The following is a 21,971-nucleotide window of genomic DNA, read 5'->3' on the forward strand; positions in this document are numbered from 1 at the left end:
AGGCGCCTTCACGCCGCCCTGGGAGCCGCCATCTTGCGCCTGTGAGGAGTCTCTCTTCCTCGGCGGCGGCGGCGGGGGCGGGGCTAAAAAGAGGCCTCTGTACGGAACCCCTCCCACACGTGCGCCGCCATCTTGCCCTGGGCGGGGCCTCCCGGAGACCGCCATCTTGAAGGAATGGCGCTCCTCCTCCTGGCTGCTCAGAGACGGGAAACGAGAGAAGGGAAGGCGCGGGCTACTGAAGCCTTTATTGTTTTGTTTGAAACGCGGACGATCAAGCTACTCGCTAGTGTCGCTTTCTGATGGGAATGCTCTGTGGGCACCGCCATCTTGGAAACGGAAGCCCCGCCCCCTCGCATCTGCCTTTTCAATCATCGACCTCTCCCCTTTGAACGGCCATCACTATTTTGAGGAGGCGCTACACACTTCCCCTGGCAGGCGCAGTCCTTGTGAAGTTACGGGTGGCCGCCGCCATATTGGATAAAGATCCGCTACTCGCTGCAGGCATTGCTAGGCCTGAGCGAAGGCAAGCTCAGTCCGTGCCCCCTTGAGGGAATTCCATTTATCCATTGGGATAAATGAAGTACACAGCGGCAGCTGCCCCTTTTCCCCACTGGCTCTCATTCGGAGGCTGTGAGGCAAAGCCACTCGTGCTTCGGGTCTCCCAAAGCTGCCAAAGTTCAACAGTTCGGGCTTCACGCTTTCCTGGGAGCCGCCATATTGGTTCCACCCACCTTTCCATCACTGTTACAACGTACAAAACAAAGATGGCGCCAGAAACTTCCCGGATGTGCCTGTTTTTCTCCCTCACCGCCCCCTCAGCCAAAATGGCGTCTTTTCAATATGGCGCTCTCAGTGTTCCCCGTATGCGTCTCCTGCAGCTGTCCACATCCAAGATGGCCGCTTCCTGTATACCCGGATGAGCGAAACGCTCGCAAACATGGCTTCCGCCTCAGGTCTCTCCCCAGCTTCAGTTCCCGGATGTGACTCGCAGCTCAAGGATTAAACGGGGGAATTCTGAATTCCCGGATATTCAAGATGGCGGATCACTTGATCTTTAAGAGTCTCTACACTGAGCATCAACCAAAATGGCGGTAGCCTGAATCTCTAGCATTTGGCGCCTAAAATGGATCCAAGATGGCGATAACCACCTTAAGATGGCGTTAACGTACGAAAGTGCCCGGATGTTGAAGGCGGGAACAAAAGATGGCGGGTTACGTACGACCCTCCTGTTGCTCTGATGAAACTGTTAAGATGGCGACCTAAACGATTTGGGGGGGGGGGAGGGGAACAATACAAGCGCCTCTCAAGATGGCGACTGTCCGCTATCCGAATAGGCCTACTCAAGATGGCGCTTAGAACTCTGTCTGGTTGCTAGGCTACAGCAGTCGAGAAGAATTAAGACACTTCCCTTTCTCTCGAGCGAGGAATGCTAAGGCGAGTCTAAGTGAAGGAGCCGAAAGCCGCTTCTTGCTCCTGTCTCCCCCCCCTCCCCCGCCCCGCGGCTCTTTCGGAGCAAACCCGCCCCGCCCGCTTGCTGCGAGGATTAGTTCTAGCAACAGCTCCCCCCAGTGCGCAGCCGCAGACACGCCACCTCGCCCGCAGACCGCGCAGAAGGCCCCGGATGAGAGCGGGCCTAGGCCGTGGCCCTCGCAGGGAAAGAACCGGTCGTTTTCTAACAGTTCAAATAAGCCCAGCGAGCCCGGCCTCACGCGAAGGGGCGCCTGTCCCCGTCCCTCCCTCCCTCCCGGTAACGTCTCTCCGCCCACTCGGGTGGTAAACTCCCGGGCGGGGTTCTTCTCACTTTATTTTCTCAGCTTAAAGCGCCTCGGAGGGGGCGCAGCCTTCACACAGCTCCCCCGAAGGACTCAGGGTTGCCAGCTCAGGCCGGGGGAAGGGTGGGGAGTCTGGTCGGTGGAGGGTTGCCAGCCTCCAGGTGGCGGCTAGACATCTCCCGGAATGGCTCCTGATCTCCAGGCCACGGGGATCAGTCCCCCCGTCGAAAACGGCCGCGTTGGTGGGCGGGCTCTGCGGCGTTATACTGTTTTGCAATCCCTTTGCTGCCCGACTCCACTCTCCAGGCGCCACCCCCTAAATCTCCCAAGAATTCCCCAGGCCGTAGTTGGCAACCCTAAGTCAGGGGTTTCACTTGCAGTCTGTGGCATACTGTAGTCTCTGCCCTCTGCAGCTGCTGTTTCCTCCAGAGGAATCGGAATACTCTAGAAAAATTAATTCTAGAAAAACTCCACGCCCCACCTGGAGGTTGGCAACCCTTCCTGGAGATGGTTTTCTTATCTGGCTTTTATCCGCCCCTTTTTTGGAAGAATCCCCGCTTTTACTCCCTGAACAGGGGTTCCAACTCTGGTTGGAGAATTCTTGGAGATTTGGGGTGTAGCCTGGAAGGGTGGGGTTTGGGGAGGGAAGGATCCTCGTGGGGTATAATGCCATAGAGGCCACCCTCCGAAGCAGCCTTTTTCTCCAGGGGAACTGATGCCAGTAATCTAGAGATCAGCGGTAATTCTAGGTGATCTGCAGACTCCAGCTGGAGAGGCAGGTGAGACAAAGCAAGTGCTTGGCCTAGGGTCACCCAGCAAGCTTCACAGCAGAATGGGAGTTTGAGCCTTGGCTCTCCCAATGTTGGTCCGACACGGACTACTACGCTTGTTTGCGATCACAGAAATTTCGAAAAGCACCTAGGGGTTCCAGGAAACCTCATACGCCCAGGCAAGAAAACCTTTTTACTGAAGTCAACCAAAATAGCACAAAACAGTGCATGCTTTCAGGTTGTCCAGAGCTCTTCATCAGGATGTTGGGAGTGGAGGGAGAGGAAAAGACGTTCCATATTCTATTGTGTAGAAAGTCCACAGATTGGCATAGTCAGAATGGAATGCAGCCAGTGTCGGGTTTAGAGGTATAGAGTGCTTTGTATACTGAAGGTGACCAAGGTTCTAACATTCAATTTAATATAATCTGATTATTGCTAGAAACAAGGAAGGCAAAATGGTCTTGCAAATAGAAATTTGTTTTCTCCCATCTTTTGAAAATCTATTCAAAAGATAATATTTAAAAAGAAACAGGCAAGGAATTGGGGTTAGACTCCTTTGAAGAGTTTGTGACTTTAAACAGGAACCGTTGCTTTTTTTATTTGACCATGGTGTGGAGGAGAGGATCGTCAAGCCATAGCTGACTTACGGTGAACCTTGGTGGGGTTTTCATGGCAAGAGACTAACAAAAGTGGTTTACTGTTGTCTGCCTCTGCAATCCTGGTCTTTGTTGGAGGCTTCCATCCAATTCCTAAGGCCAACCCTGCTTCACTTCTGAGTTCAGACTTGCCTGGGTTGTCCAGGTCAGGGCAGACTATTGTTTACATTCTTAATTTATAGTCTTGACACTTTTGCTGACACTCAAAGCAGATTACACAATTGCCCACAAAATGACCACCTTTATTCCTGCCGTGTGGATGTGTAACCAGCCAGTACCTTACCTCAGTGAGCCAGAGCTCCGCCACAGAGAGTGGTGGGTTGATTGACATCAAGCAAAGCTGCTTGTGCCCCTTCACTCAGCTTCCTCCTGGCTGCCAGTGGCCCTCCAAGGCTGGTTGTGCCCTGGCTGCCCCTTGCTTACGATTGCCAACGTGCAGTTGGGGCCTGGGGTTCTCCAGACTACAGAGATCAGTCCCCCTGGAGGGAAGGCCTGCTTTCTGCCCTGGTGACCCCAGTAGATACCAGCCATGTTCCTGTGTGCCTACTGCCATCTTAGTTCTGTTTCTGGGTCATGGTGCACTGTGACAAGATACTGGGAATGGGCTTTTATAGAGGGATGAGAGAACAGAAACCTTATGAAGCCTGAAACGCAACTGCTGTCTTTTCATTTGCATTCACTGCTCCTGTGCTTTCAGCAGCAGCCCTGACACACGGAAACCTCCTCTTCTTTCCCCAACACCACTTCGCTCTTTGCCCCCAAAGAGAGTCTTCTGCTACATATCTGCATTATTAGGCGCTTATTAAACATACACAGCATCGGGGCCAGAAAAAGCCGCCAACGATGCTGCCCCTGAGAGTAATGTCACTCCCTTCATGATGCTCAAATAGGTCATACCCCTGAGCCTCACCCCACCTGTGATCTTGCAAGGCCACACCCAGCTGAAGCTGCCGTAACACTTGGGGGGGGGGGGGATGCTGCGACATCTCCAACCTTACAGCTGTGGCCACCGGGTAGCAAGTGGCCGTCAGGCAGAGGAAAGTTCACAGGGAGAAATTAGGAATCAGGAAGGAGAAAATACGTTTGGACTGTAATGGAAGAGGGGGGTGTTTTAAATTTCTGTTGGGCATGCTTATATAATAATTAAACATTTCTCTCTGTGATTTCATTAGAACAGGGTGCATAAAGAGTTAAAATTTTCCATGTAATGGGCATAGTTTAAATATGTGTTTGTCTTAATACAGCATAACTGTTCCTTTTATAGAGGTGAGGCCACCCCCCCCCCCCAAGCAGATTTTAGAAAGCGTGCTTCCTGTGCTTTTGTTACGTAGGATTTTTAGCACGTGTCCACCACCCCCGTTCCTCATTCACTTCCTCTTTTTCATAGGCACCAGTTTTCAAATATTAGACAAAAACAGTGGGCACTAGTTTCAGTGGCCTGCGCATACGTTTCAAGTTTTGTTTTGTTTTAATTAATTACACTTGAATCTATGTGCATTCTGAGAAGTTGTTCTACAAATGCTTCCTCCTTATTTTACTAAGCCGCCATTGGTGGGAGCGGTGCTGGTCTATTGTGGATCCTTTTAATATTGAGGGGGGGGTGGAAATGGAGGGATCTATAAACTACTGAGTCTTCGCAAGGTTGAACAGCCTACCTGAAGCCCAAAAGAAGGGGGGGGGGAAGCATCAAGGCACACCACTAGATGGGAGCAGTGCTTTGATGCAGTGTTCACACTGCTGGTGTGCATAGCTTAAGCAAATGGAGCAGAATTTTGCCCTGGAACATATAAGTTTCAAAGCTATAATATATACACAGCAGTAGTTTAAATAACGACGTCTGTGTGCTGCTGCATTTTAAAAATTTCTGTCCAGCTGCAGTGTATAGTTTTTGCGAAACTGATCCGTCCACAGCACAGCACGTGACAGCGATGCCTCTGAAACTAAGTAGGCTGGATGTTTTAGTACAGGATGTCTGGGAGGCCTGAGCCCAGGGGACCACCATGCGCCTGCCCCTTTGTAATCGCCATGGTTACAAAACACAAGGTTCTGGGAGGGAAACAACAACCTTGCCCCCTCCCTTGCAGTGATGTCACCGGTAACCAATCCTGCCCCTGCAGCTGTTTCATAACTGCAAACAGTGGAACCAGCATGACTAGAGCGGCTGTCAAGGAAACAGACGGGGCCTGCCCTTGTAGGTAGCCCTGAAGTCTGCTGCAGGGGGAGAGCTCATAGCTTAGGGAAAGGGGAGGGCAAAGAGGGCACCTGACTCGCAGAGTAACAGAACTTGCCTCACTGTGGTGAAAGGCAGCTGTGCTTTGTTAGAAGAAATCAAAGTCCACAGCGGGAGAGGAAACTGCGTCAGAAATCTCCTCCTGGAACTGCTTCATCCTCTCCTCTCACCTGAAGTTAAACCATGTTTGGGAGGAGAGGAATTCAAGACACCGCCCCGTTCAGCCCAGCACTTCCACCCAAGTAAGCAATCCCCAGAACAACAGAACAGACTCTGCAGGTCAGCAATTAGGGGAGCAACATGACAAGCAACGACAGAAAACCGATCTTGCACGTGGTTGGAGGGCTGGCAGTCTGCGCAGGTGTGGTGGCCTCAGGGGCCTTTGATGGAGTTCATACAGAAATCGGGTATGAGCACTATGCAGAACCGACCGTGCCAGGGCTCCCTGCTCTAGTAGCCATGCCTGCTAACTGCTTAGTCAACATGGCTTATCTGCTTCTGGGCTGGTACTGGCTGCCTTCAGGCAGCAAGAAAGGGCAAGCATGCTACCTCCAGGGGGTCTTTGCCACCATGGCCCTGGCATATGGGCCTGTGCAATGGGTTCGGCTCTGGACACAGCATCACCGGGCAGCAGTCTTAGATCAGTGGCTGACGTTGTTAATTTTCACTTGGGCTGCTATCTGGTGCCACTTCCTGGAGCGCGGGTGGCGACCGGGCACCTTCCTTGCTATGGAAGCAGCTTCAGCAGCAAGCTACGGCCTGGCCTTGCTTCATCCGCAAGGGTTTGAGCTGGCATTGGGGGGACATATATTCACAGATGTATGGAAAGTATTCCGGGTGCAAAAGCATTTGGGCGACACCACCTCTGCGTGCATCCTGGCAGTGGGAATGGTCTCTTGCCTTGGTTTTGTGTGCCTCAAGCTCTGGGACCATGAGCTAGCCCAGTGGACCCCCTTCCAGCGGCTCACTGGCCACTTCTGGTCTAAGATCTGCGATGTCTTGCAGTTCCACTGCACTTTCCTCTTCCTCACGAGGATGGACAGGCTCCGGTCTCAATGAATTAATGGACGGCTTTCATTGCTGGCAATGACAGAGGGATGGAAATGCTGGTGGACCGGAAAGAATAAGGAGCGGAAGAGTGCTGCCGTGGCTCCTCCGAATCGGCAGAAAGGCAGCTGGGCTACAAGTGTGGGTAAGGAGGCCACGTTGCACAATGCCACCCATTTTATCTATTTCCTGCACCAGCCCCAGATCCTAGGGCAGGAACAGCTATAACTCAAAAGGAAAAGCCAGGATTCCTCGTGTTCTTAAACTCTTGCCACAGCCTCCTTTGCAATCTGGAAAATATATTTGGACTCAGACTTCAGGTGAATTTCTAGGTGAAGTTCTCCAAAGCACCACTCGTGCCTTGGAGTACTCTGGCCTTGCTGATTTTGTTTGCATGTCCATTGTTATCTGCTTCATTTTTATTCTGTTATAAGCTGCTCAGAAGGTTTTGGGAGGCGGGGAGAGGGTTGCCAGCTTCTAGGTGGCGTTTGGAGATCTCCTGGAATGACAACTGATCTCCAGATGACGGAGGTCAGTTCCCCTGGAGAAAATGGCTGTTTTGGAGGGTGGTGGTTATGGTATCACATTCCTGCTAAGCTCTCTTCAGGCTCTACCCCCAAATTTCCAGGAATTTCCCAACCTGGAAAAGGCAACCTTAATGGGAGAATATGTATTTTAAAAATAAAATTTGAAAAAAAATGACGTCTGCAGAGAGGCAGAATTGTATCTGCACGGTGACTTACAATGAACGAGAGAGAGAGACGGCCAGAAGCTTCTCTCGTGTCCCCCTCTGCCTGCCCGACTGGGGCCTCCCTCCGCTGCTGCGTATCCATCTCCTCCCACAAGGGGCAGGGAGAGAAGAGACGTACAGGAACGGCTGGCCGACTGAACTCCAACTGCATTTTCAACTATACAAAAGGCATCTTTGCCACTCTGCTAACAGCAAATCATCATCCAGGCAGGTTACAAATATATAAAATATTTTATTTACTGTACCCATCAATGAAAAAAGGTTATGTAGTGAGGAGACTGTGAAGAAGGTCATCAAGTTAAGAAAAATGGTAAAAAACAACCACAACCTCCTCCTCCTCCAAGAACGCAGTCTTGGGGAACAGACTCTGACCCCTGACCGAGGAAGCACCCACCTATCTGCCTGCCTTGGTTACACTGCTGGCTTGATCAGAAATCCCACCAGAATCAGCTGTGCGCCAATGATGCCAACTCTGTGGGGCTGGCAGGACCAGCTAAGAAACGGCCACGCAGAACACCAAAGGGAGGATGGGGAGCCATAGTCAGGAAAGTGCCATCAGCGCCATGAGAACTTTAATCCTTCCATTTCTGAATGTCTGCATCAGGCTTCAAATTCGTCACTCTCTTCAGGCTCGCGAAAGGGCTTTGCAGTGTGCTCTGGAGGGGGGGGAAGAACAAAGAAGTCTTACCCTCCATGTTCTATCCCATCATACACTTATGCCCACACAGCCCCTTCCCACTGTTCTTTAAGAAACACACACACACACCCAAGGAAAACAAGCCACAGTGGCCTAGGGGCAGAAATTCCACTGTTATGCTGCATGGAAGACAACCTCAAAGGCAGAACCCTAAAACCCCACATTTCCTAACGGGAGGAGAGGAGGTTTCTAGTCCTCATGGTTATAGACAAGAAAAGGAATCATTGGTACAGATCTTCGCTCTTGTGTACTTTTTTGGTTTTCTGCTGAGATTTGAAGGGCTACCACACAGGTACTTGTGGGTGAGTGGGTTTCTAAGAGTAAAGGACAGCAATGGCTTTAGGTGGGTAGCCATGTTGGCCTGCAATACAAAAGCTGTATTTGAGTCCAACAGCACCTTAAAGATCAACAAGATTTTCCTGGGTGTAAACTTCCAAGAGTCAAACCTCCCTTTGTCAGATACACTCAATAGAGTGTTTTTAACTTCACCTCCAGCAGCCCAAATTTACACTGCCAATAATTCAAAGCCAAGAGAAGGGGCTGCACCTCATGGCACAGTTATTTGCTCACATGTATCAAGCTATCCTACCACTGCAAGACGTGTGTGTCAAGAAGCAGGTAATTTCCCAGATAGGTTTTCTAATCTGATCAATCCTGTCTACTGTCAGTGAAGTTCAACCACAGATCAGGGGTGGGAAAACACACAGAAGGAATCTCTATGAATCAGCCAAGCTTCAAAAGGCAGAATAAAATGGTAGACCTGCCTCCCAATACTCTCATCCCATTCCCTGATGCTACTGGAAATACAATGGTTCTGCATTCCTAGACTGCACCCTGTAAAGCAGGGATGCTTTACAGAACAGAATTTCTATTGCCATTGCAACGTTGACAGGTAGGAGAAAAAGCAACAGGAAAACAAGATGGGGGCATTTAAACGTGTGTGCAAGTGTAAGAGATCGTGTCCCTTCTCTATGTAGCCTAAGAAAGAGAGCTGCTAACAGAAAGTCTTCCTACAATTATGACTGAAATCTCAGTATTTGCTAGTTCCACTGTAAGTATGCAACACACACAAAACAACTGGTTCTTCCAAAGTGCAAACAAGATAGTAAAACCTGCCACCTGGGCAATACCACTTCAGATCACAGGTGAGAGGTTTCCTAAAGACAAAAAAAAAATCCCAAATGTTGGAAAGTTGATGCTGGGAAGACGGGACAGTAGTCTAGCCAGCTCTCAACCTCTTAGTTTGCTATGGGATGGATCCTTGAACTTCACTAAGTTAAAAAAAGCAAGGCTTCCTCTGAAGGAGAAATGTCTCTTTCAACTGAAGGACCTCTTTCTCTGCTGAAGGGTTTGCAGACTTCAGCCCAGCATCCAGCCAAGGGCAGGAGAGCATAAGAGGCTCTGTGAGGCTCCCACATGAAAAAAATGTGTGCGCTGCATGTTTTTTTGGAAGAGCATCTCAACAAATTAGCCTGCAAAAAACCATGCCCATGCATAAGAAATGGTAGGGTAGGCTATCAACCTTCTCTGGTACAGTCCAGACACAAGTGTTTACTGCCTCATCTGAGCATACACTCACACACGCAAGCTGTAAGCCCTCAAATTTGACAGCTCATTAGCCACAGGGAGGGAGGGACAACCAGCAGTTGCACATGGCAAGAACTGAGGGAGGCTGGGGGCTGCATCATCTAAGCAGATACCCCAGTCTGGGAAGGAACAGCGGACCAAGCCCCAAAACATACGACTTAATGAAGGTTCTGGAGCGCACGTTTTTGTCTGTTCCTCTGATGAAACAGAGACCAATCCCTGGGAGAATTCAGTCATAGGAAGTCGGATTTCTTCAGCTTGCCTCCGCCCTTGTAGGAAACTTTCACCAAGACTCTGACCTCCCTTTGCGTTTGATCCTTGCTGCATTTCCTATACCACCTGCTTCCCTCCTACTCACTTCCAATGACAGCCATGAGAAGGGAGTGGAGAAGGAAGAGGGAACGCTGTCTCCCCACCCCCCACCCCAGAAGAAAGAGGCAACGGTGGGGAAGCAGGGGTGCCTTTCTCCTCCTCCCCTGCCCTCTGTGCTGCAGCTTCCTGCTTTTTGGAGCCTAGGCAGGGATGGAGGGGCAACATGGGAATCCACTCTCCCTGCCGCCTTCTGCCCCTGGCTGGCCTTGCACAGGGTGCAGGGCTTGCCTGGAACTGAATAATCTGGTCCATCAAAGACCTGCTTCCCAGATCCAATCCGGGATTCTCCAGTATGAATTGGCATAGCTGGATTATGCTGAATCAGCATAAATCTGGTTATTTAGTTGGTTCATGAACCCTAAATGCCCTACACAGATGTATAGGGTTTCCCCCTTGTGACTGGCTATTTCTCTCTCTCTGGCTAAAAAGGCATTCTTACCAGCCAATGCAAATGAGAGGGGGGTTGTCAATGCACTTGAAATATAAATTTGGTTCTCTTTGGAGCTAACCCAAAGAGTTGGTTTGCTTGAGAATTGTTAGCAGGTTACAGGTAGAGAAACTTGATAGCCCTTTAAGGAGATAGCACAGCTTAACTGCTGGCCTTTCTTCCCCTGGGAGGATCCAAATGGTGGCTGCAGCCATCTTTGCAAACATTGGGGAGGGGGTAAGAAGGGTGGAAATCCATAATTAAACTGTTGAAAACCCCACCAGTTTTTTTAATGCAGCATCAAGGATTGTGAGAATGTTTTGAACTTTTTTGGCTACCTTTTGCATCTTTGTAGGTTTTTTTGCTTTCTATGCACTTCAAAGATCACGTATGTCTTCAATTTCCTTCATAATGAACACATTCTTTCTTGCATATAAATTATTCCTCTGGATTCACCATTCTGTCTAATCATAAACCACTTTTCATGGTATCAGGCAAGTTACGCTATCAGTATTTGTTTCCTGTCAATATTGGAGTGTCTTTCCCTTAGGCTCTGAATTAGGTTAAGAGTTTCCCAAAAAAACCCTAGCTGATTGCAGTAAATGATAAACAGATTTTTTTGGTAAGGCTTGGGGGGGGGGGTGGGGGGGGGAGCAGCAGGCACGCACTATGCATACTCCCAGAGCCTAGGGATCCACACCCTTTCTGCTGCAGTAGGTACAAACAAAAGCTCTGATGGTTTGTTCTAACAGCCTGTGTGTGGTGGTGGAGTGGAATTCTGCTTGCCGCAGCTTATGCCTGGTAGTCGCACATTGGCCATAGAACTCTACCCCTGCAGGCCTGTATACGCATGCCACAAAATCAAAAGAAACTGATAGCATGGCTGGGGCTGTGTGAATAAGGGCCTACATTCGTGTAGCTGTGTGTGACCATGACTCCCCATGTACCAAGTCAGGCACAGGTGGGAGCAAGCACAGCCTTGCTTCCTCCAAAGCAGCAGCAGCAGCAGCATCGTAAGGCTTTTGAGGCGGCTGTGAAGAGTAAGAGGCTGGAGTCTTGTGAAGCTGAGTGCACAGAAGAGCAACAGGACTGGAACTGCCCTTCTTGGATTCCACACCCTAATCCACCAGGACCAGGCAGCAGACTGGTGCGCACCAATTCCATCTGCAGCAGCAGTGGCAGGAGGTACAGAGTGGGAAGTTACCTTCCCCCAAGGAGAGAGAGGCAAGTACACCCATGCTGTCAAGGGCCCCATCGGCGTAGAGTGCCAGCCGCTCCATCATGCGCCTCCGTGCTGGGTTGATGATGATCTGAGGGGCAGAGTCGCCTGCAGAAAAAGTGGCAGATCTGAGCGACTGGGTGAGACAGAACTCACAATTTTGTCAGGGCAAAATGGGAATCAAACGCTGGGTGGACTTGCTAGGCAGGAATGGAGATGCATCCGAAGAAGCAGGCAGAGTAGCCGTGATTTTTCAGCTGGCACAGACGGGACTGGAGGAGGGACATACAATCAAGTGACTTTATTTGATTTACAGCCAGATATTCCAAATAACCCCGTGTAGGTCGGGGGGCCTACCCCTAACGTGTGGATCATCAAACATTCCCCATACAAGGACACATGGAAGCAGCAGCCCCCACAATGCATTAGAGACAGATCTATTTTACAAACTGTTCCTTCTTGCTGACTGCACACACTTCAGGCCTCCCTCCTCCTTGGTAACACCCATTTAGGGCATTCTTAGCTGTCCCTTCAGTGCTCTGGAACAGACTGCCAGTGGAAGTTAAGACCCGTTACTTCCTTGGCAGGATTCAGAACACTGGTGTTGCACAGGGCCAGTGGCTGTGCACGGTTCAGCTGCTGACTGAATCAGGGCTGTGATAGCGTCTTGCTCCCTTGTTGCAGCGTTGTAGCTCTGGGATTTTAATTGCGTGTGCACTCATTTTCTTATTTCCATGATGCTTAATTCTACTGTGTGAATTGCCTCAAACCCATTTCTGTGGGAAAAGGCAATATATAAATATCTTAATTAATAAAACTACTGGGACAATCCCAAGGATGAAAGATGAAAGCTAGTTCCAGCCTCTTGATTATCAATGGCCTTCATATTTGGCATCATTTTGTATCTCTGTCAAACAAAGCAGTTGTTATTTGTAACGGTTTTGTTGTTGTGATTAGCACCGCCGCCGCCTCCTCGTACTAAATGAGTGTGCTTTGTGTACTCGACTGACCGGCCATTGGCCTCGCTTACTTGGGAGAGGCTCAGAAAGGAGCTGGAGAAGTGGCAGAAACCCAGTCTCACCTGGGGGGCGCATCACGGCTCTCTCTCTGGAGACTCTTGCGCAGCTCCTCAATTCCAGCTCCAGGCTGTCGTCACTCTCTTCGGGCTGGTTGAGAGGCCGGGAGGGGTAAGAGCTTTCTTGTGGGGCGCGATGCTGTCCTGCCAGCAGCAAAGGGGAAGCAGGTTCCCCATACAAGGACAGCTGCAGCTGCTCCAGCTCTTGGTACACCTGTGAGGAACAGGCAGAGGAGGGAGTGACTGACCCTCTGCTATCCTGGCCCAAGCCAGCAGAAGGCCACAGTCACTCTGCAGCAGGGCCTACTGGAGGCTAAAAAGGGCACCTTTCCCTTTAAACAGGCACTGCCGTTTCCCTTCCCGGACCCGTTGACTGCCCACCCCGTGGCCAGCCTAATTGTTAAACAGATGGAAGGGCATTTCTGACAACTGGGGAGAGGTCAGCACAAAATGTAACCACATGCTGACCTGGCACCCCCCCCCCGCCCCTCCCCAAGCCCTGTTTCTGTATATGCAGGCTTCTTTTAAGAATGACCATTGTATGCAAGCACAGTGGGGAAAGTGATTTTGGCTGGCGAACTTAAAATACTGTGCTGGCACAGCAGAAAGAAAAGAAAAAATCAACCGTGGCACAAATGCCACTCAAGAGAGGGAAGGTGTCCAGAAATTCTGAAACTGTATTAAAAAGAAAAAGAAAAAGCATTTCATCCAGGAAAAAATAGAAATTTGGGGAGAAATTAAAATGTATGCAACACTTTCTCACATCAAATTTGAACTTATTTTTCCACTTTAATAGCATCATACATGTTGCCTGTCTACAAAATACACAGAAATCGCTGTCTGATGCTGTAGATTGCCTTACATTAAAATCTTCATGCTAGATATTTGGAGTGAATTACACCTCATCTTGAAAGGCGTTTCACTCATTCCCAAATGCAAAGTATTTAATAGGAGATTTTTCGGAGCTTGACAAAATTTCTTCCCTCTGGCCATTATATCGTTATTTATTATTGGTTTGCTGCTGCTACTGACTGTTGCCCCCCTCCCCCCCCAAGCAGGACGGTCTATATGCCAAAGATCTCCACAGAGCTGATGAGCGGAGAGGCCTCCGGGGGCACAGCTTCCTTTGAGAGTGAGGACCACAACCGAATGCCTCGGTCTGCAGGCTCTATGGAGGGAAGAGATCCCTCCCTCTCCATGGCACACCATGAATGCACCATTTGTCTAAAATCCATGGCCCTCCCTAAAGACTGGAGCAAAGAGTCCCCCTCCTTCCATCCCACTTCCCCCTTCCTGCCACTTCCCAAGCAGATAAGGGACAAGATGTTAAAAAACAAGCTGAGGTAAATGCAGATTACACTTTCTGAAATATCCTTAACTTTCTGATTGCAAGAACTCTGGCTTAGCTGACCGAAGAGAGTCATCCTTAAATCACTTTTGTGGGGTGTTTATGAACATTCCAAGTGCTAAGAATTAAAAAAAAAAACCTGACAGCATAGAAGTCCTAGAGAGAGGTAGGGCTTTGAGCTGCTGGTAGGAAAACGTTTGGCAGGGAGTAGGCAGTACTATTTGTCAAAGTGTTGGTTAACTGTTAAAGGGTATATACAATGCACGTAAACACATAGTAGTACACTTCAGGTGAATGTAAAATGCCATCAAGTCACAGCTGAATCATGGTGACCCTGCCGTGTTTTCAAGGCAAGGGAAGCTCAGAGGGGCCTGCCACTGCCTGCCTCTGGTGTAGCGACCCTGGACTTCCTTGCCGGTCTCCCATCCAAGTACTAACCAGGGCAAACCCAGCTTAGCTTCTGAGCTTTGATGAGATCAGGCTAGCCTGGCCTGTTCAGATCAAGGCAAACCCATCATACAGCAGCAGCTGTGAATAACGTGCACATGCTGGCAACGGAGCTTATCTGAACGGGGAACAGATTCTCACCCAAAAATCTCTGCCGCTAAGCGGGGGCCCATTCAGAGGGCAGCGATTTGCTTGCTGCTGCCTTGTAAGCAGGTGACACAGCAGAACTTCAATCCCTTATCGGCCACTTGGGCGCTCAGACTCTGCAGTCCAGCCTCATTCTCACTCCACCTACCTCGGCCATTGGAGGGCGGCGCTTGCCTCGCCGGTGGAGGCAACGGCAGGCCAACCGCCCTACTGCCGTGCCCAGGTGCTCTGGACAGGGGCCAGCCTGTGGGTCCACATGCCTCTGGTAGAGATGGGTGCCAAGCTGAACAGCTTGGGAGGAGCTGGAAGTGGTTGTGGCAGACAGCAGCGGGGCTTCCTGCTCCTCTTCTTCCCTCAGCAGATCCTTCTGGAGGCAGAGAGGTGGACAGCCCATCAGCACTTTGGTGGCTTGGGAAGAGCAGGCTCCACGTTAGGAGACACAGCGGGAGGAGGAAGGGGGGGGGACTTTCTCACCAAGTACTTGCTGCGTCCCTGTGAATCCAACTCCATGGGTCGCCTCCCTGTTAAGATTTCCAGTAGTACCTGGGGTGGGCAGAGAAAGGAGCAGCACTTCATTAAAATGGCAGGCAGAAGGTGGGTGAGGACAGAGTGACCGGCCAGGGCGACTGGTCCTCTTCCTCCACAATGCAGCTCCATGCTGCCAGCTGCCCTCAACTGGGAACTTATAGACTGGATGTTGGCAGGAAGAACAGTCCCTAGGTTTATGATCATGCAAAGTCATGATCTCCTCCTTCAGCTAGAACCAACCCTCACCAGGGGCCATATTCTGAATCGCCCAAGGGCTGAAAAGCCAGCTGCTCTGATCCTTCGTCCTAAACTCACTCCCACATGAGCCAAAGGTTCTCTTTAATTCCTCTCATTGTTCCCAAAATTAAACAGACAGCTGAGGCACTGACAGAGCTCTCCCCTTGCACACCTTAGCAGCTCACTTCATTTGCCTTGCCTCAGCCCACAAGCAGTCAGCCAAAAGAGTCTGCCAAAATGCCATGCTGGGGAGGAGGGGGTTAAAAAGCAGGGGGCAGGAGCAACAAAAAGGGGCAGGGGGACGCCGTTCTCGGAAGCCTGTACAGCAGTGCAGATTAGGCCCCTGCCACTATATGCCTCTCTCTGCTTCACAGCGGGAGACTGGAACCTTAACACAACCCTGGATCAAGCCGAGCCAGCTCACCCCCTACAGTGCTGGTAGCGCTGCAGGGGCCACTCACCCCGACGTGGGCTGTGGCAGTGACGAGAAAACAGGGAGCAAGCTCACCCAGGCTGATTCCGCACACATTGGATAATGCACTTTCAATGCACTTTATCAATCATTTGAGGTGGATTTTTTGTTCTGCACACAAAAAAATCTGTTCCACATGATCTATAAAGAGGATTGGAAGTGCATTATCCGACGTGTGCGGAATCACTCCCAGTGGGGCTCTCCAGGGCTGCAGCCTACCAGGAGCTTTCCTGATAAGTTAAAAGGGACAGTCCGTCCCTCCTGAGTTCATGTTCCTGGCCTCTAAGGAGCTAAATGAAGGAGGCGAGGGTGCAACACAGACTCACACCCACGCTGGCAACTGTCTGTGCATACCAGTGTTTTTTTAAGAGAGCAGGCACTCGGAACTGATCATTCCGTCCAAGTACGGCTCTCGCTGGAACAACTTACCTCTTGAGTGGGGAGAGGCTATAGCAGTCCTAGGAAAGGAAACAGACAGAAAAAGCAGGCCTCAAGAAGGCACACGTGTCGGGGAACAAAGCAGCAGAATTGCAAGGGTGGCGAGGAGAACTTCATACACTCTTTGTTGTGTGCCTCCTATTTCCACATTCCTCACCACGCCAAAGCTGAAGACATCAATGGCTGTAGAAAGGGTCCCGGTTTGGATGTACTCCTGGGGCAGGTAGGCCAGCGTGCCCCGCACAGTCTGGGTCCGGCCCAGAGAGCTGCTAAGTTCTCCTGGCTTTGGCCGGCGGCTGAATCGTGCCAGTCCAAAGTCAGCCAGCCGAGGGTTGAGGGCGGCATCTAGCAGGATGTTGGAGCTGCAAGTGGCAGATAAGAAAGGGAGGGTCACATCCAGTCGTGAGTCATAACCTCTCCCATTCCAGATGAGCCGCATCAAAACCCTTCACGTCAAATGTATTCTAGGCTGGCTGTCCTCTTGATATTATTAGCACAACTTCTATACCCAAACTCTACAAGGATGGGTTCTGCTGTTATGAATCTGCTCCTACGAGTCACGGGGGAGGTATAAGGCCATAAAAAACTCTTCCTTTGGCTACCAGAAGCTCAATTCAGCAACCACCTGGCTCCTGCTGGACCACGATGTTGGAGGCCCAGACAGGGGTCCCCAACTCTGCCACAGAGTGAGTAACCTTGGGCCAGTCACCCACTCTCGGCCTAACCTACCTCACAGGGTTGTCATGAGGATGGAGAGGTGACTTCTTTGGGTCTCCACAGGGGAGAATTCTCAGATTTCACCAGACATTGCCCACATATCCTTTGGAAACCGAATTCTGTGCCCAATCCCCAAATTCTGCTCTTCTGTGGAACCACGATGTACATGCAGCAGCTTGGATTATCCTTTTATGGAGAGTTGCGAGTTTGCACAGTCTTTGGGAAAACACGGGCATTTTAGTAGCCTCCGTTTCTTAGGGGGCACGTCTGTTATGAAGTTGGACTCTGCCATAATCATTTACTACTTGCTAAGAGGACAGGACTGCTCAAGGTGACAGAAGGTAGAGGAAACATCCCAGACACTAAAAGACAATCCTTTCAGGAGGCAAAAACTACAGCAGCTAACTGTAGCATCAGCAGCAAGGGCTTTCTACTAGTATAAACGACAGTTTATACTGGTCTTATTTTCATCAAGTCAAGAGGCTTGAGAACTCTGTTTAAGAACAACGTAGCTGGAAATTTCACACATCCACACATCATCCCCACTTCCCCCTTTAAACAAAAGTTAATCAGCTTTTGTCTACAAACGCAAATCAATTTTATGTAAGTAAAACAGTTTGAATTAGTAGTTTTAAAGTAGGCTATCATCAGGAAACTCTTTCTACACTATTTTTAAAAAAATTATAGTCTGCCTTTCTCATTAAGATCCAAGGCAGATTACACAATGCAGGTGCATACAATATAATCAACAGCTAGGACATTCACTAAGCAAATGACAGTATGATCAACAGGACATCCAATGAACAGATACAACAGGAAATTATAGCAGAAAATCTGAAAACAAGCATAAAGCCAAACACAGAGATGAAACCTTTCGAAAACCAAGCATAATTAACATGACATCTTTTGAACTATCCAGTAGGAGCACATCTACATCAGCAGACAGTACCCAATAGCATAGTATATAGTCCTTGTCCCCTTAACCAAAGTATCTCTTTGACCTAGTTCTTATGACGCAACCCTATAATCTGAGTAGAAAGCCCTCCTGAGTTATTCAGTTTGCAGTTTGCAGAAAGCCTGGAGAATGGGAGCTTCCCTGACTCCTCACACAGGCCATTCCATAAGGTGGAAGATGCCACAGAGACCTGTGGGTTTTGCCCAGCTACAGAAGTCCATCTTCAGATGAGCCAAGTTGCCTTGGCAGAACACAGGGAGAGAGGGGGTGTCAGGCTATGGCAGACGGACCCCCTGTACCATTACAGCAAGAATCCAGGTTCTCGGTTAAAAGGTTTTATTCAGGAATCAGATCAGTTCCACAGATATGTCCATAGGATTACTTAGAAGGAAGGTAAGCAACTGAGCAGTTACAGCAAGGTTGACAGGAATACTGAAGGCGTGTGAAAATCATTCTGTTATGGAGCACAAGCACTCCTTTCCCCCTCCCGATAGTAAAAAACAACTTTGGGCGCGAACCAGTCCTGAGAACTTCTCGCATATTTTACCTATCAAGTCTAGACACTAAAAAGGCATGAGATTAAAACTGAAACACGGTAATTCATGGGAGCGAGCAGTGTACAAGGCCATAAGCACGGAGAGCTTCAAAGCGTTAGATAAGACACCCGCAGCTTCAGAGGGCCCGTGAAAGCAAGCTATGGTATTAGCAATATGACATCGGGGTACAGCAACAGCAATGGTTTAAAATACCAGGCCAGCATTAGACAATGGCATGGATGTATGGGTACAGACATGACAGGAGGCTGCACAGATATGAGGGGCCAAGGCCATGAAGGGCCTTGAATGCCATAGTCATCTGCTGAAGAATCCTTAAATATTTCCATGGAAACAGAGGGACATATTTGAGGATGCAGACATCACTTTCCGTGGGGCACTGATCAGCCCTGTGAGCCTTCGGTGTGAAGAAGCATGAACTGAAACACAACCTAGAACATGTTCAATCTCCTTCTGGCCACGCACTGCAAGGGAAGATCACGGAGGTGGGGGTAGGGGGAGACGGACGGTCCCTCAGGGATTCCTGTCAGGCATTATTGATCCTCTTTTGTTAGGAAAGCCCCAATAAGATGCCAATGAACCCAAAGATTCAGGGAACAAAGTCAGAAAACCAGCGGCATTAATTATCCAAGAAACTGTTCTGTGTTTCATCTATCTAGATGAGACTGGGGGAATAGGGCCACTTTTTGAAATATATTATATATTATACTTTATACTATACACTAGCAACAAAGTTTGTTGTGGGGGAAAAGTACAGTGGGCTCCAGAAAGGGGAGGGCCAGCAGGCAGGCATTCCCTCCTCCTCCGTCACTGATCCTGGCTGAATGAAGGCGGGGGGGGGGGGGGCATGGCTATCTCCTCTATACCCGATCCTGGCTTAGTGAAGGGGGGGTGGGCCTTGCCACCTCCTCTGCCCCTGATCCCAGCTGGGTGAATGAGGGGGCGGGCATTGCCACCTGCTCCACTACTGATACCCACCCGGGAAACTAGAAAGTATTTCTATATATTGTAATGGTATATGATCAAACCAAAATGATCATGAATATATCAGACATTCATACAGTCATACAGAAAGTGTATTCATACAGTCTCGATAATATCTAAACGTAATACATTCAAAAGTCTTTTGAATGTAGACTTCTGAATGTATTACGTTTAGATATTATCAAGACTGTATGAATACACTTTATGACTGTATGAATGATATATTCATGATCATTTTGGTTTGATCATATACCATTACAATAGATAGAAATACTTTCTAGTTTCCCGGGTGGGTTTCCACTTCTTTTGCTTGTCTGCATCGGGATTTGCCTTGTTGTTTGCCACCACCACTGATACCAGCTGGGTGAAGGCAGAACAGAGAATCTGAACTCTCTTGGTTCCTTATGCACCTTGAAGAAATGCTGCACTAAAGGTGCTTCTACCACTTCATTTTTGATATGGGAGATGTGTTCTTGAATTCTAATCTTCACCAGTCTAGAGGTGTTACCGATGTACAAAAGGGGGCAAGAGCATTCAATAACATAGATAGCCCCTGCTGTGTCGCAGGTTGAAAAATCCTTAAGATGAACAGATCGCACGGTGGAACTAATCACCAACGCTCTTCCACTGGCCACAAGATCACACACATTACAATTCCCACATCTATAGTGGCCCACACCACTACCCCTCCCAGTCACTTTGTTGCTGAAATCAGAACGTACCAGAGAGTCCTTAAGGTTTCTGGTACGGTGTAACCCTACAAAAGGTACTGACTCGCAGCCGGCGATTCCTTTGGCTAGAGGCGTGTATTCAATGGACCAACTAAGCAGAGAATCTCTCTTTTTCTCTAGTCTTAAAAAGAGTTTCTTGTGGTACGCGTGATGCCCTCTGAGCTGATGCCTCCAAAACCTCCCTAGGAGGATAAGTCCTTGCAAAGTCTGTTCCTTTCACTCAGGTAATCATCCTCTCTAGACGCATTCCTGGAAAGCCGGAGGAACTGCCCATATGGTAGATTGCGTTTGAGGTGCGGGGGATGGAAAGACTCATAAAGACAGGTATGAATTCCTGTCTTTTTTTTTACGAAATGGTCTAATCTTAGTAACATCCTGATCATTTCTGAAAGTCACTGCATCCAGATAGTTGACACTAGATGTACTGAACTGCCAAGAATATTGGATATGCACATTTATAGAATTAAGCCACCAACCCACAGCTTCCACTGTTCTAATACCTCCATATACAAAATACAAATCATCAATGTATCTTTTAATGCTGGGGGCTGCAGCGCAGCCCATCGCTACCCCTTTTGTCTTATGTAGAACTGTTCATCAAAACGAAAATAGTTCTCTAAGAGACATCTAATAGATTCATCAAAAATGGAATGGAAGGGACACGATTAGCAATTAACGCCTCCTCTGCCACTGCTCGGGCTTCTTCCAGTGATATGGAGGTATAAAGTGCAGTGACGTCCATGGTGACTAATGCGGTGTTCGAAGGAACTGAAACATTCTCAATTGCTTTAATTAATTCTCAAGTGTCTAGAATAAAGGAAGTTGTGTTCCTGGCCGGGGGTTGTAGAAAATGTTCGAGGTATTGGGCTAGTGGTTCCAAAATAGAACTTGATCCCAATAGGATGGGTCTGCCTTGCGGTGGAAAGCCATCTTTGTGAATTTTTGGAAGGCGATAAAAGGTGGGGCATTCTAGGATGTTTGTTAATAAGGAAATCATGGATCACTGGTGTAATATCCCCTGCTCCTAAAGCCTCATCCACAGTCACCTTGATAATTTTCTCTATCTGAAAAGTAGGATCTCTAGAAATAGGCTGGTAATTCGTCCGGTCCTGTAACTGTCGATCTACTTCATACAGGTAATCATCAGCATTCAGGATCACGATCCTCCCCACTTCATCTACCGGTTTGATGATTATGTTAGAATCACTGGCAAGAATCTTTAAGGCCACCCTCTCAACCTTGGACATATTATCCCATCTTTTTTTCCTTCTTGTTTTCAAGTGATGTGATATTCTTAAGAATAATATGTTCAAACGTTTCTGTTTGCGTTATAGATATTAAGAATGAATGTAGATTTAGGTCTAAAGGATATACGTAAGGAATTATCCAAATTAGTTTAGTTTGCAATTTTTTTTTCCAATTGTGTTAGTCGAATCAATTTAAATATGTCTATGCAGGTTTGCCAAGCATGGTACCACGGGGTGGGTACAAATCCCAATCCCTTATTGAGGACACGTCTCGCTGTATTACTCAGTGTCCTCTGGGACAAATTAAACACCAGATCTACCTCTTCCCTTTTGGGAACGGGAGCCTCGACCTAAAAAACCTCCTTTGTTTGCATTTTTATTACCAAGTTGAGCATCCCTATTTCCCAATACACGAGATGAGGAGCCCTTGTCACCCAAGGTCTCAGGATCAGAGGAGCCTGTAGTTTCCATGTCTGAAGTGGACCCAATACTCTTTGCTCACGATACTCGCTTGTGCCTATATGCAGAGTCTCCCTGTGCATCCCACCATTGATATACAGTGC

The 21,971-nt window shown here is 48.8% G+C and overlaps 3 protein-coding genes across 3 annotated transcripts in view; 1 reads left to right on the plus strand and 2 right to left on the minus strand.

Moving 5' to 3' along the window:
• The window catches only part of NAA10 (N-alpha-acetyltransferase 10, NatA catalytic subunit), a 64,106-nt gene extending 64,032 nt beyond the window's left edge, over positions 1-74 (minus strand). The window contains exon 1 of the mRNA XM_055003268.1: positions 61-74. The gene's annotated coding sequence lies outside the window, so the exon portion shown is untranslated. The remainder of the gene's footprint in view (positions 1-60) is intronic.
• Positions 75-5,374: 5,300 nt separating this feature from the next.
• TMEM187 (transmembrane protein 187) lies at positions 5,375-7,406 on the plus strand. The gene has a single exon (XM_055003400.1). It carries the CDS (start codon positions 5,729-5,731, stop codon positions 6,485-6,487), a length of 759 nt encoding a protein of 252 aa, XP_054859375.1. The 5' UTR covers positions 5,375-5,728; the 3' UTR covers positions 6,488-7,406.
• A 32-nt stretch (positions 7,407-7,438) lies between these two features.
• IRAK1 (interleukin 1 receptor associated kinase 1) overlaps positions 7,439-21,971 on the minus strand; it is a 44,469-nt gene continuing 29,936 nt past the window's right edge. The window contains exons 10-15 of the mRNA XM_055003401.1: positions 16,378-16,582; positions 15,020-15,088; positions 14,694-14,912; positions 12,610-12,817; positions 11,514-11,636; positions 7,439-7,882 (exon numbers count right to left, since the gene is read on the minus strand). Coding sequence (XP_054859376.1) covers positions 7,827-7,882; positions 11,514-11,636; positions 12,610-12,817; positions 14,694-14,912; positions 15,020-15,088; positions 16,378-16,582 — 880 coding nt within the window. The 3' untranslated portion in view covers positions 7,439-7,826. The remainder of the gene's footprint in view (positions 7,883-11,513; positions 11,637-12,609; positions 12,818-14,693; positions 14,913-15,019; positions 15,089-16,377; positions 16,583-21,971) is intronic.

The sequence above is a fragment of the Eublepharis macularius genome, chromosome 19, assembly GCF_028583425.1.
Source record: "Eublepharis macularius isolate TG4126 chromosome 19, MPM_Emac_v1.0, whole genome shotgun sequence".
Taxonomy (NCBI): Eukaryota; Metazoa; Chordata; class Lepidosauria; order Squamata; family Eublepharidae; genus Eublepharis; species Eublepharis macularius.

Excerpts from the sequence above, each read along its gene's own strand:
- TMEM187 (XM_055003400.1), top strand. The coding sequence starts at position 5,729 with ATGACAAGCAACGACAGAAAACCGATCTTGCACGTGGTTGGAGGGCTG.